We start from the raw sequence: 19,846 nt of genomic DNA on the forward strand, positions 1-19,846 counted from the left end.
ACAATAAACATAGAAACAAATTTTAAATCGTATTCTTTAATTAACAAAAAATAAAAAATATAAGTTTGGTACTTTTTGGAAATTCGAACCCTTAAGGGATAAAAATTGTGTTTATTTTTGGTACTTTTTCATAAAATATGTTTTTCTATAATTTGACATAGACATACGAATATTTTATTATGAGCTCCCACCACGATACAGAAATTTATTTGAATTAAATTTTACCAAAGCAATGGGGATAAAAAAGGTACCAAAATGGGGAAATATATTTTATTGAAATTATTAAGCCAATTTTGATAATTTTTTAACATTGGTTCCTGGATTCGTACAAAAATTAACTAACAGGGTGTTATTTGGAACTCGAGTGCCAAGGTGTATATTGGGCCAAATCCAGGTAAACAGTTTGGTACTATTTTTAAAACATATTTTTTCTTGGGCACATTAACACAGATTTTTATATTTTGAGACATGTCTGTAGCATAAACAATTTTGGCAAAATGGAATATTTTTAAAGTTCGAACTTGATTGTTTCAAGGAAGAAAAGGGAAATTGGTACTTTTCTCCTAATGGTACTTTTTTTAATATTTTAAATTTTTGGTACTTTTTCAATATTATAATGGTACTTTTTGAATTTTCTATAATAATGGACCTAATATGTAATTAAGTAAAAATTCAAGCGGATACTTCATGGTACTTTTTCTTTATTATAATGGTACTTTTTTTAATTTTGTATAACAATAGAAACATGAAATTAAGCATACTCGGTCCTAAGTCAGTGAAAATTGTAGGGGAGACTTTTTGGTACTTTTTCTTTATTCGAATGGTACTTTTTGTAATTTCTTCACCAATGAACCTAGAAACATGAAATAAAGCTTATATGGACCGGAGTGAGTGGGAATCCACAAGTGCCTGATTTTTGGTACTTTTTATATATTGTAGCGGTACTTTTTTGAATTTTCTGTAATAATGGACATAAAAATATGAAATTAATCGTATGTTCTAAAGTGAGTAAGAATTCTAGGGGGAGACTTTTTGGTACTTTTTCTTTATTCTAATGGTACTTTTTTGAATTTTCTATAACAATGAACTTAGAAACATGATATTAAGCATATATGGTCCTAAGTGAGTGAGAATTCTAGAGATAGACTTTTTGGAACTTTTTCTTTATTCGACTTTTTGAAATTTCTTCACCAATTAAACTAAAACCATGAAATTAAGCTTATATGGGAGTTTAAGCTTTATATATTCTAATTGTACTATTTTCTGCAATAATGGACATAGAAATATGAAATTAGGCGTCTAAGTCCCAAGTGAGTGAAAATTCAAGGCCATACTTCTTGGTACTTATTCTTTGTTCTCATAGACACTTTTTTGAATTTATTATAGAGTTTCCAAAAAACCGAAGAATTTCAAAACCGCGGTTTAGTTTTTTTTCGGTTTTGTGATAATTTTTAAATATTAATTGTTATAGAAACAAAATTAGTTGGTAATATAGGAAAGGCTATACAAATTTAAAATTCAAACTTGGCGGGTTATGGTTTAGTGAGTGCGAATTCGAAAGTGATAATCAATGGTACTATTTATTTATTGCAATGGTACTATTTTATAATAATAAACCTAAAAATTTAAAATTAGGCACACATGATTCTGAATGAATTTGAATTCACAAAAGGTGACTTTCTTTTGCATTTTCTATAATAATGGACCCAGAAATATGAAATTAGACATTTACAATCAGATTCACAAAGGGAGACTTAATAGTACAATTTCACTCTTCTAATTAGGGTGGCGAAGCGCACCGGATCAGCTAGTATTTTATATTTTTCTTCATGGAAAATCAGTTCCATGAAGTTTTTAGTTTTTAAGTTAAATAACGTCCCAAAATTTATAAAATTATTTCATCTGTAACCATGTGGAATTTCGTAACAATATCTCCAATAGTTTCCGAGATTATTCCGAATTATTTTAAAAAAAACAGTGTTTTAGAACACTGTGCACTGTGGATTGTAAATTGTTAAGGCTAAAATGGGCGGGATTGTAATAGTAGGCGTATAAACTTATTATCAATTATTTTTGATAATAATGACGAAGTATGAAACGGGATCAGAACGATTTGATTCCAGACTTTTTTAGTTTGACACTGTAATTGTTTATAGATAATTTGGAATAAAATATGTGTGTATAATATCAAGATTTATGAAAATCTAATATTTTTTTTTTACAAAATCAAGATTGTGTTAGCTAGTCGTACCGGTTTATCTAGTTCTTTGTAAAACTAAATACTAGTTCCTGAAAAATATATTTCGCACTCTCCAAACACAGCATCATAATATAGGTTACACAAATCACATTTAATTTACAATCTTTGTGCGCAGATCTTAACATTTGTGTTATAGACAAAATTTGCATACTTATGACAACAATTATACCGTGATATGCTTCGAATGAATTGTTATGGAATCATTTGCATGTAAATATTCAAATAATGAAATCAAATCCAAATGAAGAAAAAAAAAACATACAAACACGAACATATCTAGTAAAAAAAAAACAAAAATAGAATTATGAGATAGAGGTTTATTGGTATAAAAAACGAATATATTTTGAACATGACTATTTAAATTTGTATACCCTACATAATAAGGGTATGATGCGTTTGTGCTGATGTTTGTTATGGCCAAAAATATCCACCTTAAAGTATACCGATCGACTCAGAATAACTTTCTGAGTAAACTTGTGCGCAAGTTACAATTTTGAAGATATTTCGATAAAATTTCACACATGTATTACTTTCGGCCGTAGGACGAAGAGTATTAAAATTTATATCCTCCTACATTCCCACAAATGTATATACAAATAAATCGCACCTAAAAATTTTGTGGTTATCGATTCATAATTGATCATAGCTCCCATATAAGACCCACCTCCGAAAACCACTCAGTGGTGTAGAGTATTACATGGTCGGGCTAGACTGACTAAACTTTCTTACTTGTTTGTTTTACAGACATACAGTCTACATGTGTGAAGATTGTTTTATTTTGTTTAAGCAAAAGTAGGAATGAACAGTGTGGGAAGTAATATTTGAAATTTTATGTAAAAAAAATGTAATAGTGAACCACAGAATAACACGAATGACAACTGAGATGTAGCCATCACGCGACTTACGTTTTTCAATTTGTTTTATTAAGAACCACAACCAGACCAGACGACACAAATCGGCAGTTTCTTTATAGTTGTTCTTTATTTATTTGTCTGACGTTCGAAGACTTACATAAATCCTGAAAGATATTAGGTGACCATAGTATTCAAATTGCATTTGTTATATGATCAATATGAAGTAGTGACAAAATGCATACATCTTTGCAATTGCGTCAGATCTTGAAGGGAATTAAATGTTTAAACAAATTCCATCTTTGTCACCAATTATTTCTGATTTATTTCACTGGTGTTATGTATTTTTCATAAATAAAACATTTTTGGCAGATTAATAGATCAGAGAGAAAACTGTGATAATTTTGTTAAACATTTTCACATATTTTTCATACAAAATAAGACTTTAGTCAGTAACAGCTGAATTTTCCAGACAAAACATAGTGTTTGGACTTTATTTATTAAAATACAGTTAGTGACAATACAATGGAAACGTTTTTTCAAAACTATATTCCGTAATTTAAGTTTTCATAATATATATGGGAAATTTTGTTATAATTTGAGTATTTTTTTTTTTAATGAAAATACGTTAAAATTTTTGAATGGGTCAAGCTCCCTTCACAAGCTTCTGAAGAATAATTATAAGCTATTTATAAAAGTATTTCATATTGGTGAAAACCTTAGGACTAGAAGATTGATATTTTATTAAAACTTAATAAGTTTTTGGAGGTTATATACTTTAAAAACTAATAAAATTAAAATATGGTGATTTTCCATGAAGAAAAATATAAAATTTAAATTAATGTAAAATTTTAACGGTAAAAGATATCATAACAAAATTTGGAACTAAAATAGACCTAAATGTTCTTTAATTTAATGCCATTACAACTATTGCTATTCTTTGTTTTAAAATACCAAAATTCCTAAAACACGAAAAATGTGTTCCAAAAACTGAGTTTTTATACCCTTCACCTTCGTGAGAAGGGTATATATAAGATTGTCATTCCGTTTGTAATTTCCACAATATAATTTTCCGACCCTATAAAGTATATATATATCTGGATCCTTATAGATAGCGGAGCCGATATATCCATGTCCGTCTGTCCGTCAGTATGTTGAAATCAACTTTCCGTAGCCCCCAAATAACTTACAAATATGATTGATACATCAATATATCGGGAATTATTCCGGCACGGTTTAAAAATGAGAAAATCGGCCCACAAATGGCTGAGATATAAGGGAAAAAACCGGGACAACCACGATTTTTGGCCTATTTTTGATTTATATCTGGATTACTATGTCATTAATATAGATAATATGGATATCTAATGATAGATAATTCAAAGTCCATTGAAACGATGTTATATAAGGCTGTAGCAATTTGGACCTACAATGGGTCAAAATCGGGAAAAATATTTTTTAATCCGAATTTTTTTTTAACCAAAAAATTTTTTTGTCATACATTTTTTTCCACTATTAAATTTAATTTTTACTTTTTAAATTAAAAAAAAATTGGAAAAAAAATTAAAAAAAATAAATAATTTACAATTTTTTTTTAATTTTTCAAAAACAATTTTGAAATTTTTTTTTTAGGTTTGGTTTGGTGAAGGGTGTATAAGATTCGGCACAGCCGAATATAGTTCTCTTACTTGTTTTTTTTTATAAAATTCATTCACCGGTACCGCGTTAAGCCAGTCATTAATAAAATGTTAAAGATTCCTTATTAAGGTGCGAAATTAACTCTTTTATGATCTCTTGAATTTGAAGTTTTTTTTTTCTTGGATTTTGCCTATATTTGAAAATGTTTCCATTGTATTGTCAACTACTGTATATTAAGAATATGACCTAATTGAATTAGTGTTGATCATAGAACCGGAACTGTGTCTTGAAAAGAGTACAAAAGAAATACAAACAGTCAAAATTGCATAATTATAATTTTGTTTCCGATTTCATAAAATCACTATCTATTCAAAATTATGCTGGCAACTTGCATTAAATAATGCTGGTTTTAAAATTAATAATTAAATAACATAACTGACCTCATTCCAAACAATCTAAAACATTATTGGATTAGCACAAATAATGCATAGAACCATTTAAAATTTCAAAGCCAAAAAAAAACAAAAACCTTTTTAAATTCTTTGTTTATTTACCAACAGTCTTATTTGAACAATTTGTCACAAAAGTCTGAAATAACTGTTGACCTTGCACTTGAATCTTCAAATGTTAATAAAACAACTGTATTTTTTTGGTCAAAGATGAAGAAAAAAGGCAATATCAGTAAAAAAGTATTGTATTTATTTTAATTTAAATACGATGTGAATTTTAATTCACAACGTTTAAGCGTAAAATATATGAATATTCGCTAAATACTTTAGAAACCGGTTTCAGCAAATTGTTTATGACATCAAGAAGAGATAAAACAATAAAAAAGTTTAAACTAAATATAAACAATATCACGCCAATTTATTAACAAATAAACTTTTTTCAACAAATTAAGTCTAAAAACATTCTACTGATGATACGCAATCTATAGACAGACAAACATACAGAGGAGACAGATTTCAGGCTAAAGCTAAATTGCTAACAAAAATAATACAGACAGTTAAAAAGTCGGAAGTATTTGAAATTTCCGAAGTATTCAAAATAACAACAACAACAACGATGAATTTGTTTGCAGTAAAGTGCAAAAATGCATGAGTAATAAACAAAGAGTTGCCAATTTGAAATAAATATTAAAAATTGACAATACAACGGAAACTTTTCCAAATATTCAATTAATAGGACACAATAAAAAAACTTAAGAAATTTTTATGTTTTTATACCCACCATCAAAACAAATTTTGTTTGGTATTGAAAATGGACCATATCGGACTATGAATTTACCTATTTATGGCATGGTTTTCAGGCAGACGACCAAAACCTTCGTCTCGTACAGCTCACTTGGGTCCAATAACCCCTTTGTGATACCTGAAGAAGAAAATGAAAACAGAAAGAAAAGAGAAATAGACGTTGGAGAAAAGGGAAGTCTATAGATTGAGTTAGAGTGAAATTTGCAAGAGTAGAGTATAGATAGAAATGGGAGGAGAAGGAGGAGAGAGTATAGTTGCTAGGTCCTTAAGAGGTGCAATTTACATGCTCGGTCTTATCAACCATCTGCTTTCCCTGATAAAGGCGTCTATGAACCTTAGTTACATCACAGATAACCCGGAGAGGGTACTAAAGGATCGCTCACCTAAAAACCTGGCACGTAGATAACCCAGTGCCGGGCAGTTACTAAAGAAGTGTATGATGGTCTCTACATCTTCCTCATTTTGACAACTTCTGCAGAAGTCGTGATAAGGTAACTCAAGTCTTGCGGCATGAGTACCGAAAGTGCAATGCCCGGTATCAACGTCACTATGTTGCTTATTCGTATTCGTTGTAGTCGAAGCCAATTTAGCCATTTATTGATATTACAATTTATAATAAAAAAATGTAATATTTTATATACTACAGTCGATCTCACTAAAAGGGGGGTCAGACGGCATGTATTGCTTGTGTTTTCTGCCATGTATTGGGACATTTTTCCACATGTAAACATATACATACCGTGTGATCCATATGAAACTTTGTGTATGTAAACCACATGTGTATTACTCGTGATCTTTTTGGCAATTAGAGCATGTTCTATTTTCGTGTGTATAACAGTGTTGTATTTACAATACAACACAACGCAAATAAAAAAAACGAGTAAAGAAAAATTATAACAAAATAAGTTTCATTGCATTAAATATATGTATTGTGATTTAAAAACGTTTAAAATAAATATATTGTTAAAAACAACAAACATATAAACTAATAGAGGTTATGTCACATGCAATTACATATGTACGTTTGAACGTGGAAATCATGAATCGTATGTATAACGTGAATTTTGACATACACATGGAATTCGATATGTATCGAATACATGTCCCAATACACAAGCAATACATGCCGTCTGACCCCCCTATAAATAAAAAGACCCTATTTATGAATTTGTATTCAGTTATTTTGAGTTTTAGCCATTTTTAATTCTAAATCTAGCCATTTTCTGAGCTGAAGAGTTGGCAACCTAGGTTGTTGAAATCTGACGAGAACATCACAGGGAACCTGTACCGAATGCAACTGATTAGTTTGAATCGCGTATAGGTAATATTTCATCATGACAACTCTAGGCCACATGTTGCAATACCTGTTGAAAATTATTTAGAATGAAGTGGTTGGGTAGTTTTGCCTAACCCGTTTTATAGTTGAAAGCATATGGCTCGGAATCCATATGTTGCAAGAAAGATGGGAAAATGTTTTAGCTACAATGGCCAATACTTTGAATACATTTATATTGTACAAATATTTCAAAATAAAAGCTTAAAATTTGAAAAAATTCCGCATTTTTAAGTCATAAACCTAATAAAAAAATTAAATTTTGATAAAAACTTAATTTTTGGGTGATATTTGTTAACAGTTCGAGAACTAATTTCCAATTTTTGATACCAGTATGTTATTTTTGGGAATTTTTATAAAATTTTAATTTTTGGTGATTATTTAAACTGTAGGGTGCCGCCCACAAATCCTACAAATCAATTCAAAAATGTTTCAGCTGTAATTATGTAGAATCTGATTAATATATCTCCAAACGTTCACGAGTCAACGAATTATTCCCAAATAAAAATGTTTGTAAACATTTTTCATAACTCTAAAATTTTACAAACTCTTTTTGACTTTTATATCTTTTTGGAAAGATAATTCTGTATAGATTATGATTCCGGTGTAATCAAATGCTAAAATATATATTAATAAAAACTGTTGGCAGCTCTGTCACTGTATGTAACAATGCTAAATTATTCAGATTTTAATTAAAACAAACAAATCAGTACGTTTACCTTAATTAACAGTCTTTTTACATTTTATTTACCCTTGTTTAAATAAAGAGAATTTTGTTAGCAAATAAATAAGTTTAAATATAAAATAAATAAAATACTTAAATACATATCATTAATTCCATCAGAGAACACAGAAAAAACATATCTACGTTTTCGACCGTGGAGTCCCTTTTACATTTCCATTTTTATACTTTTGTGGTCCTTATATAAGAGCTACTACTTGAAATAATTTCTTTTAAATTTTGTAAAGATAGCGATGTTTATGTACATATATGTATTTTTTGGGTTGTAGGTCTTATACCTATTATGGGCCGATCGCCATCAAATATTGTAACATGATTTATATGTATTTGAGGCCTAATTTTGTTGAATTTCAACGTTATTACCAAGAGTTTTATGGGTATTATAGTGATTCTAGGAAGTGAAACTATTATGGGAGCTATGGCCAATTATGGACCGATATTCACAAAATCCAGTAGTAATATTTTTGAATACAAATTACTGATCAGTGTAAAATTGATTTTCGGAAGTGAACTTTATATTTGACCATATCAAATATAGGCCGTTCCACAAACAATTTAGTCTTGTGATTTCTTTTTGCTGCATTTTGTAGTGAGTCAAAACTTATACATACTATTCCAGCCAAAACTTATCCTTAGTCCAACAAATTATAATTTTTTGAATCATAAAAAAGAACGTGAAAAAATAATTAAAACTTTTCAAAAAAATCCAATATGGTCTTTCCAAAAAATAGCAAAATGATTTGAAAGTTCATCGTCACACTGTTTCCATTAAACAGAATAAGGAAGACTTGAAAATTGAAAGAAAATCTGGATCAGGAAGAAAACAAGGTCTAACAGATATTGGTAAGGTAAAAGAAGTCGAACAACACTCGCAAAGTTAAATGCTCTGATTCTTTTGTGCGAAGAGCCAAAGCTAATGCTGGGTTGAAGTCGTATAAAGTTCAGAAAATTCCAGATCGCAATGCGGTAAAGAACTTAGAAGAAAAAGAACGAACGACAAAATTGAGATACAATTTTATAAAAATAAGCCTGGGGCCGAATTACCGCACTCGTGAATGAACTATAGTTCGATATATCGTATTGAAAAAGGATTTCGATATCGTAATTATAACAAAATGCACCAAATTGAATGCTCGATATCGAATGCCGTAATCTCAAATCAGAAAATTACGATCGAATTTACTCGACATCGAATGCGGTACTTCGGCCTCTGTTGTGTAATGGATCTATTCTCATCTTCCGGGTCAAGATTTTTATGTGGCTGATGGACGAGGTTATGTTTAAGAACAATACCGGAAAAACCAACAAAATTTCCCACGAAATTTCTTATGTGTCCATTTGCAGTTGTGGCAAAAGAAGCCAAGGAGCGTCTACAAAAACGGCTTTTACCTTAAAATAGCACAGAGTGTCTTCATATTTCTGGCCCGATTTGACATCATGTACCTATGGAAAAAAGGCCCTTGAGTGGTATTCAAACAATAATGTCCATTTTGTACTACGGGAGGTAAATCCACTGAACTCTCCAGAACTTCGGCCTGTGGAAAGGTATTGGGCTCTTGTAAAAGAAGAATTATATAACACACGAAAGGTATCCCAGGAAAAGTTTACGTGTTTTCTGGCTCACTCTTTATTATTAAAATTCGTAATGTTTTCAAAAAATAAATCCCGATTATTTCAAAATTAAAAATTAAAAGGAAATGTCCAAACGACTGTAAAGAGTATGTTTTTTACGAATATGATCAAAATCGAAAGACCCAAGGTCAATTTGTTGGTGATGTCTGATGGAATTAATGATATATGTATATAATTGTTAATCAGTTAATTAATTGGTTAATTCACAAGGTCTCTTATCATGTCATATTGTCATAATGTCCTAATATTTCACGAGTCGGCTGCTCGGCTTAACCGACTCTTAGGCGTTCGGCACAGGTCTCTGCTTGTTACTTACGATAACACAATAAACATTGCATACAGAGTAAATAGAATTATTTTAGTACATTTTTAACTTGAAAGGCAATAACAACATTTTTAAACCATTGTGAAATATTAGGAGATTATGACAATATGACATGATAGGAGAACTTATGAATTGACCAAATATGTATAGATAAAAATCTAGATTATTTAAAAAAGCTTATTCCTCGTATAAATATAAAAACACATGTGTTAGTCTAATATACTCTCAGTCATAATTAGGATTAAACGGTTCATTTATTGAACACAAAGCAGGATATTGAGGATGTTCTCCTGTGGTGCACATAGAGGCAGGTTTTCCTACTCTATATACTGGCACATCTAAAGCATAAATACTGGCATAATTACAGGCCGTATTGTAAATGTGTAAAAATGTATACACGGGATGGGTATAGCGCAGCATGGCACAGCCGACATGGGTATTACGATCCAGGACAAACTCAGCAAAGTGACCGTATTGTTCACTATCGAAAAAGAAAATTTATGTGAATTTTGAAAAATAACTTATTGTTTAACAGTTTTAAACATAAAGAAATATAAATAGAGCGGAAACTCTCCTGTCAAAAACCTAAGTGGTGAGAATGTATTAGTAAAATTTTGGTTTGAGTTTTTTCTAGTTTCCGCTCTTGTTGTTTCTCTATGATTTTGAATATGTACTTACAAGTTTGTGTCAGCTTTGAATTTCATTATATAATTACTATTGATTAGGGTGTGTTCCCCAAACCACAGCGACATACCTCTTTGTATAACCTCTTGTATATTGGCTTTTATATGGCGTGGCCTATCAATACCCACTAGATTTTGTCCGATATTACGAAAACGATAGGAATTCTTACATTCTTCATGCTCAACCACACACGTTCTCACATTCATTTCGGCCAAAAACGCCAATTCATCATCCCATTGCAGTGACGCCATTTTGGCAGCTGGATAATAGCCAGGCAGCTTACCCGACGCTATAAAGTTACGTCTTTTATTGTGTTCATGGAGAATAAATTTGCGATGTGGTCGTAGGTCTATAATTTTGGCATCGGGTTCGCAGCGTTCGTTAAAGGCCTGAAAATGATTGAAAGGAATAGGAGGAATGAAGGTAATTCGGATAATTTTAATATTAAATAAAAAATTGGTTAACTAAATTTAGAGTAGTTCTAGCTAAAAGCATTTTAATATGGGTCGAACGATACTTTGTCAGAGTTTGATTTCGAACAATGCAAAGCTTTTTTATACTTATGAACAAGGGTTTCTATAGGTGTCCTGGGGGCAATGGAATTTATCCAATTATGCTACTATTGAACTTAATTGTACTATTGAAACTCCTGCGTGCATTGTACATTCAAATGTACCAGTAAGTTGTCATAGCGACGAAGTTGTACTCATACCGAAGTTAGGAAAAATTAAAAATTGCGGGTCAATTAGTACAACTATTATTTAAGAATTCTTGATGGTCCTATAAGTAACGGAATGCGAAATCGGTGTGGACAGACATGATTTAACGTAAAAAAGAGACTAAAGCAATTGATAGAGAAGTCACTTATTCTGGTAGTAAGTAACAACACATAGAACGAATATATTTGTAACATATCGAAATCTTGGCGAAAAACAATATATATACTTGGTCCTTATAAACTTATAAGACGATCTGACATTTTTCAAATGTTCTTTGTTATTCAGAAATATTTGGTATTGAAAATAGCCCAAATACGTCAAGTTTTAAGTTTTTTTTTGCACACATTGTTCCTATGATAAAATGAAAATATCTGTTGGAAATGATACCCCATACAAATTTCATCTCGGAATATGGCTCTATTTATAGATATAAAAGAGTAACGTTACTGACTGATTCATCATTGCCCAGCCCAAACGACTAAAGCTAGAAGCGTGAAATTTTAACTGTGGATTCCTTCCCAAATCGATCCACTAAGAAGGGATTTTTGGAAACGGTTAGGGAGTAATAAAACAAGGTAAAAACGGGTAAATTCGAAATACAAATTTTAAATATTTTTACGTAAACAAAATTTATTTTTTTTAATTTTTTGTAAAAAAAAAATTTTCGAATTGTTATTTTAAAATTTTTTTATTTAATTTTTTTTTTTTTTTTAAAAGAAACATAAAAAATCAAAATTGATTTTTCCACAAAATTTCAACTTTGCTAACCCATAAGTAGGCACCTGAAAGGCGTAGAACCATTTTTAAACACTCATTTCATAGGCAGATCAATTATCTATCATATGTCTTTTAATGTTTTTGATTATCTCATTTGGTTCAAAAGTTATGATTTTCGCAACGAAAAAATCAAATTGCGCCACTGTGCGTCGTTGCAAAGGTCTTTGAAATATCTATCATTAGATATCCATATTGTCTATATTAATGACTTAGTAATCCAGATATTTTTTTCCTCATATCTCAGCCATTTGTGGACCGATTTTGCTGATTTTAAATAGGAAACTTCTCGAAAGAATGTCAATAGACAGACGGATATGGCTTAATCGACTCCGCTATCTATAAGTATCCAGAATATATATACTTTATAGGGTCGGAAAACTATATTGTGGAAATTACAAACGGAATGACAAACTTATATACCCTTCTCACGAAGGTTAAGGCCCTTAACTTTTTGGAAATTAGATGTTTTTCTATAAATTGACATAGTCATAAGAATATGTATTTGATTAGGAGATCCCACCACGATATAGAAATTTATTTCAATAAAATTTTACCACCGTAATGTGGAAAGGGAATAAATCATTTTATTTGAAATTGCACGGTGCTACGATGGAAAACAAAACTTGGAAAACGGCCTAGCGTGGGTTATAGGTCTACAAATTGTCTCTAAAAATTTCAGAAACACCCTCAAATTCAGAAGTTATTCTGAAAAAACCGATTTCAGTGATGTTCGTTCGTTTTGGGCCAAATTCGGGTAAACAGTTTGGTACTTTTTTTTTAAACATATTTTTTCTTGAGCACATTTTTCTGTAGAGCAAATACGGTTGAATATATTGCAAATATGATTTCACCAGTCGACTCTGCATCAAAAATTAATACAATTGATGTTTTTTGAATCCTTAAAAAACGGTTGAATATATTGCAAATCTAATTTCACCAGTCATCGAAAATTAAAACAATTGATATTTTTTTCCTTAAAAATAGTTCCAAAAACCCACAATAGGGCGCGCAAATATCATAAAAAAAAACTAAAAAAAAAAGAATTTTAAATTTTTTAAACATGCACTATGAAAAGGCATTTTAAGCGTATCAAAACGATACCAATATTTCCTTTCTATCACAACCTGTTAAAAAGTTACGTGGTTTTAAAAATGTTTTGTTAAGGCAAAATAATAAAAAAATATCTAAACTTTTTTACCAATTATTATTTTCTTGTTAAATAATTAAATTTGAAGCCTCATAACTTTTTAATGGTTAGTGATAGAAAGGAAATATTGGTGCCGTTTTGCTAAGCTTAAAATGCCTTTTCATCGTGCATGTTTAAAAAATCTAAAATTCTTTTTGTTATTTTTTTATGAGATTTGCGCCCCCTGTTGTGGGATTTTGGAACTATTTTTAAGGATTCAAAAAACATCAATTGTATTAATTTTTGATGACTGGTGAAATCAGTGTTGCAATATATTCAACCGTTTTTGCTCTACAGAAAAATGTGCTCAAAATCCGCGTCTTTAGGTGCGTTGAACCACCACAAGGACTGAAAATTTTCCAAAAAAAAGGACGAATAGATAATTTCGTAATTGAAACACAAAAAATAACAAAAATCTGTTTTCAATTACGAAAATTATCTATTCAATAATTTTTGTATTTGAAATTCAACCAATAACGAAAATTGTATATTCAATTTTCAAAATAATCAAATTCAAAACTCAAAATTCAATAGAAAATATCAAAAAATTTTGTTTTTGAGCAAATGAATACTTGACTTAATTATGAAATAATTGAAACCAGTTCAATATGTGACAAATATTTGAATTGAAACGCTTTAAGAAATAGTTTTTTCTGTGTAGACAGTTTTATTAGAAATGCAATTTTGTGAAGATGGTTTTAGATACCTTAAACACAGATTCGGTCCACTCGCGAATTTTTCCATAAAAACGTTGGCCAATTTTTATCTTTTGAAAATGTCTCTACATCTCCGGGACTATTAAAGCTAGCACAAAAAATACATTTAAAGTGAATGTATGTAAAAAATAAGTGGACATGTGTATGGTACTTTTTGGGTTATGAACTTTTAAGGGCAGAAAACGGGAGAAACCCAAGTTTGTATCCCATATCACAGAAATTTAATTTAAATGGAATTATAGTCCTTTTAAAAAAATCAAATGGATTTTTAACTTTTTGGAAATTTGAAAGAATCAAATTGATCCCTCTTTTTTGTATTTTTTTTTAATATTTTTTATTGTGCAAATGTTATTATAAAACCCCTCTATTAATAAAGAATTTTCAGCGTGGTATCTTTTTGTAAAAGACGATAAGGGATAAATTCCGCACTATCAAGCTTAAATGTTTGGCTAATTTTTTTTTTATAGAATAGGATTGATTTTATGTCTCAAATAAGTCCTCTATTCTTGGAATAGAGTTAACAATGTCCTACCCAGTAATTATACAATATTTTTAGTGAAATTTGTATGTATTCGAATTCGCTTTGAACAGTATTTTGGGACGAAACGATAAATTTAATTTAAAAATTAATTTTTTAATTTTCAAAATCATTCAAAATTTAAGGTTCTTCAGAATTCTTAAATTCGCTTCAGTTTGGTGTTTATATAAGTTTAAAGTTCATATTTATACCCTACACCACCTTAGTGGGGAGGGTATTAAGCGTTTGTGCAGATGTTTGTAAAGCCCAAAAATATTAGTCTAACACTCAGAATCACTTTCTGAGTCAGATGTCCGTCCGTCCGTCTGGACGGCTGGCTGACTGTCCATGTAAACCTTGTGCGCAGAGTACATGTCGCAATTTCGATAAAATTTGGTACATATAATTTTTTCGGCCCAAGGACGGAGCCTATTGAAACTGGCAGAAATCGGTCTATTATTTCGCCTAGCCTCCAAACAATTGTCCTCCCGAAATTGGACTTTATCCGTCATAAATGGTTAAGTCATATAGGTATCTACACAAATTTCGCTCCAAATAAGTTTTCTATAAATCATGTTACCTAATTTTATGATGATCGTTCCATAATTAATCGTAGCTCCCATCACTTTAAGCTGCCGAAAATCACTTTAACAACCATAAATCTCTTAAAAATGTTGATAACCACATAAAATTTAACACAAATAACTTTCATATAGACATAAATCACACGACATAATTGATCATAGCTCCCATATAAGGCCCATTTCGAAAATCACTCACGAATATAAATTATTGAAATTTTAAAAGAAAAATAAGTTTGCTCATTTATTTAGTGTAGGGTTTTATATAGTAGGGCTTGACTGACCATACTTTCTTACTTGTTATTAATAGATGTGTTCTCAAGATAATTTAAATTTAGTTATAATTGTTAAAATATTTTGAAATTCGTCTTATATTAATCCTTGAATATTTTTTATTCTAACATATTATTAAAAAAAGCCTTTATATCAGAAAGAGTGTAATTATTATGATTAGGGTTCTTTGAAGAATTTGAAAATCCAAAATAATCATACTTGTTTTTAATATACTTACCCCCGAATTGTTACAGGCAATATGTTGAATACCAAGTGGACATAATTTTGGATCACACCAGGATAATGATTTCAAATCAACTTTCTTTAATAAAACAGCGATTATAACAACAACACTTAAAACTTTAGTAAGCATTTTTTATTTTTAATTATTAATTCACAAATTTATTTGGTTGACACAATTAAGTTATTTTAATGACAAAGAAACTGTTTTAAATAAAAGCTTTGAATTGTTTATTGCTCCGTTCAATGTTTTGATTTGAAATGCATTAAAGAAACTATGGGGTTTTCCAGATAATATCTTGGTATTTATAAACATTCGCCTGTAGGATATTTTTAAAACGAAATTAATAAATATAAATATAATAAATTTACAAAATACATTTGTACATATCAGTTAATATTGAAAATTAATACACCTGCAGATACATCTCAATCTGTGTGAATATTTGTTATACATATGTATAAAAAAGGAGTCAATTACATATAAAAAGAGTCAATTAACTGCGAGTAATTTAAAATATTCCAAATCACTTTAACATGCACTTATTCAAAAGTACTTTGTTTTCAAAGAAATGCAAAAAATATATATATGCATGTATTTAAACAAAAAACAAAGATTAATTTGCAGTAGTCATCCAGAGGGAAAAATATGCAGTAATGAGGCCTTCTTAAAGGCCTTATTTTGCAGACACAAGGACATCCAGCCGCATTGCAAAATCGTTACATTTTACACGAACGTACAGACATTTTTTAGGACTAAATATGGACATGAGTGAAGTTTTACCAAATTTTTTTTAAGGACACGCCCACCTCCCCCATGTATAACCCTCCACTAAACTTTATACAATTTTAAATGCCTTTTTCCCAAAAACGGTTTACAATAATACAAGAACAAAATAAAAGGAGAAGCAACATCCTGAACGGAGTATTTTAGAATGTGTAAATATGTTTTTTTGAAGGCCTACTAAGTGAAGCAGTATCAGTTTATCCCGTTTATCCCGGTCAGTTATTTTCTTTGTTTTAAATTTATTTTTAAATTTATTCACTAAAAATGCTTGTCATTCGTATGTAATTTTATTTTGAGGCAGGTTGAGAATATTTGTTTATTATCTTTTTTTTGGGAAATATTGAATACTAATTTTAAATAAAGTTTTTAACCCCATCATCAATGTTGAATAATTTAACATAATTCAGCTCCCAAAATTATAAATACACATTCTGCAAAATTAAAGATGATTGGATTTAATATTTGAATGAATGTCAAAGGTCATGATTTTCTATCGCATTTAGTCGTTAGATCAGTTAAAAATTATGTGCACTTTTTTGACTTTCATGATCCCTAACCTAATACTGAGAATTTTAGCAAAATCGCTTAACACTTAGTAGCAATATTTTTCAAAATATTTAAAAAATTAAAAGTTAAAAAAAATACATTTAAAAATTGCTTTTGCATTTAATTTACTCATCGATGCTCAAATATGTAGATATAAAGTATAAAAAATGTTTGACATCGGTAACCCATTATTTTGATTCCAAAAAATCATAAAATTTCATGCTTATCTGAAATACAAAACTTTACATTTTCAAAATTAAAAAAAAACAAGTAAGAGATCTATATTCGGTTGTGCCGAACCCTTCGCCAAATTATACTTCAAAATACTAATTTTAAATATTTTTAGGTAAAGATTAGGTAAGATATAGGTAAAAAATAGGTCAACAATTGAGGTTGTCCTGGTTTTTTCCTCATATCTCAGCCATTTGTGGACCGATTTTACTGATTTTAAATAGAAAAATTCTCGAAAGCATGTCTGACAGAATTATTGAAGATTTTGATCCCGAAGATATCTGGGGTCTTCAGAAAATTTATTTCAACAGACGGACAGACAGACGGACATGGCTACTTTATATGGTAGGCAAATTATATTGTGGAAATTACAAACGGAATGACAAACTTATATATACCCTTCTCACGAAGGTGAAGGGCTGAGTTGAAACTGAAAACTGAAACTAATATGTCGTATTTCGAAAGTTTCAAAAAAAATAATTTCGAATTAGCAAGAAAAATTAGTCGAGGAACAATTATATTTCAAAATTACTGCACTGTGCGTAATTACCTGTTTTAGTTCATTTGTTGTCTCTCTGCACAGTGGGGCAGAATCAAAATTTTTTGGAAATAAATCTGGCATTTCTAAACGGCTGGTCCGATCGGGACGCGGACGTTGCCAAGGAGTATTCGAGTTTATGTTATTCAAATGGGCCTTACAGATGCTCCAGGGCGGCGCTATGAGGGCTCAAAGTAGCGTACCTTCGACATGTAACATTTTTAAACACGTGCCATATTTTTATATTTTGAGAAAGCGTTCGGCTAGGTCTTGAAAAAATATGCTTGCGGCATTTCAAAATTGAAATTTTTAAATTTTGTTAAACCTAGGTCCGCTTTTTTTAAAAATATTGTTAGTTAGACAAATAAATTACGAATAATATACAAAAGATTTCAGAGCAATATCAATTATGGATCCAAAAATAAACCTCGAGGTGTTCCCTATTTATCGCCAAAGTATATTCGCAGCCCCAAAGGAAATGTGGACCCTATGGGCAAAATTGTAAAAAATGTAATTTTTGGGATTTTCGCTCCAATTTTTAGGAATTGTGGGATTTCCTTTGACCTTTTGACAAGTTTTTTTACACCTTGTTATTTAGAATGACAAATTTAAAAATCGTTGAAAATTTCAAATCTTTATTTATCAATATTCCGATCGGACCAGCCGTTTAAAAATGCCAGATTTATTACCAAAAATTTATCAATGGAGGGGTTTTATAAAAAATATTTTTTTTAAGAAAAAGTACCAAAAAGAGGGTTCAATTGAACGTTCAAATTTCAAAAAAGTGTCAAAATCCATTTGATTTTTTTAGAAGGACAACAAATAAATTTATTTTCTGAGATATGGAATACAAAAACTTACCAAAACTGGGTTTTCGCTCGTTTTATCCCCTTAAAAGTACAATCATCAAAAAGTACCACGCCTGTCCTGTGAACTTATTTTTTGCATAAATTCACATTAAGTTGGATTTTTGGTTTATTAGTTCCGGAAATGTTGAGATACTGATTTTACCAGTTTTTACCCATTTTCGCCCCCTAAAATTAAATTTCCAAAAATCATTTCTTAGTAGATCTACACATCGGGAGAGGTGTCTATATACATAATTTCATGACATAAAAATTAGCATAAGTTCAAAATTGGTAAAAATGTTTGTATGGGAAAATTCGAAAATGGACCTAATGTAGTGTTTATGTGTCTAAAACCATTTTCATCAAATTTCCTTTCTAATGAAATAGGTTTAGAGCTCATAGGTTGGATGGTTACAGAGTCTATAGCGGACATAGCTATGTAGAAAAATTGTTTGAGTTTTATATATGATTTCATGTCAAGTGAACCAACTTTTGAAATTTGAAAATTTACACCAAGGTTAGTCCTATTGTATATTAATTCAAACACAACAAGATCGGGGAAGAACTCTCTGAGTTAGAGGGGGTCAAAATTGGACATATTGGCCAAAGAGGTTTTTTTTTCTCATCCATGTAACTTATTATCTTTTGTTCTTACCAAAATGTGATATGAAATCCCCCATTTAAATAGATTATTAGGTATAATGTTACAATTTTAGTCTTAAATTTTATTATCCAATCCGGAAATACTTACATTTTAAACAGAACTCAACATTTAAGTAATAATAAAATTCTTAAGAAATTTACAAAATAATTTTTTGAAAAAACACCTAATTGAAATCAAAAGCTGACATTCAAATCAAATTATAACTCACAAATCATCACAAACATAAAGGAATTGAAATAACAAAATGCGACACGTTATAAAATTACAATAACAACACATATAATTCACACGCCAAAAGAAATAAATTGACAACAACAAACACCTGTTCAATTTGTTGTTGTTTTCAAGTCCAACTCATATCGAAAACAATTCAATTTAAAAAAAATAAGCACGTTTAATGAATAAATTAAAATTTAATTAACAATTGACAGTTTTGACAATTTTTTATTGCGGTTATTTTGAAAACTTGATTAATAGAAGTGAGACAAAATTAAATCAACTGAAG

At 29.9% G+C, this 19,846-nt stretch overlaps 1 protein-coding gene across 1 annotated transcript; it reads right to left on the minus strand.

Moving 5' to 3' along the window:
- Positions 1 to 10,245: 10,245 nt before the first annotated feature.
- On the minus strand, positions 10,246 to 15,860 carry LOC135961368 (antigen 5 like allergen Cul n 1-like). Its single transcript, XM_065512865.1, has 3 exons — positions 15,726 to 15,860; positions 10,713 to 11,107; positions 10,246 to 10,515 (listed from the first exon to the last, which is right to left on the minus strand). The coding sequence occupies exons 1-3, from the start codon at positions 15,858 to 15,860 to the stop codon at positions 10,260 to 10,262; spliced, it is 786 nt and encodes a 261-aa protein (XP_065368937.1). The 3' UTR covers positions 10,246 to 10,259.
- Between the last annotated feature and the right edge of the window lie 3,986 nt (positions 15,861 to 19,846).

Source organism: Calliphora vicina, chromosome 5, assembly GCF_958450345.1.
Source record: "Calliphora vicina chromosome 5, idCalVici1.1, whole genome shotgun sequence".
NCBI classification, from domain to species: domain Eukaryota; kingdom Metazoa; phylum Arthropoda; class Insecta; order Diptera; family Calliphoridae; genus Calliphora; species Calliphora vicina.

Bases quoted from the DNA above. Each gene is read 5' to 3' on its own strand.
- LOC135961368 (XM_065512865.1), bottom strand. From the start codon at position 15,860: ATGCTTACTAAAGTTTTAAGTGTTGTTGTTATAATCGCTGTTTTATTA. The intron at 11,108-15,725 runs GTAAGTATATTA...AATCATTTTCAG, and splicing joins TTGCCTGTAACAATTCGGGG to GCCTTTAACGAACGCTGCGA. The intron at 10,516-10,712 runs GTAAGTACATAT...CTTTTTCGATAG, and splicing joins TTCAAAGCTGACACAAACTT to TGAACAATACGGTCACTTTG.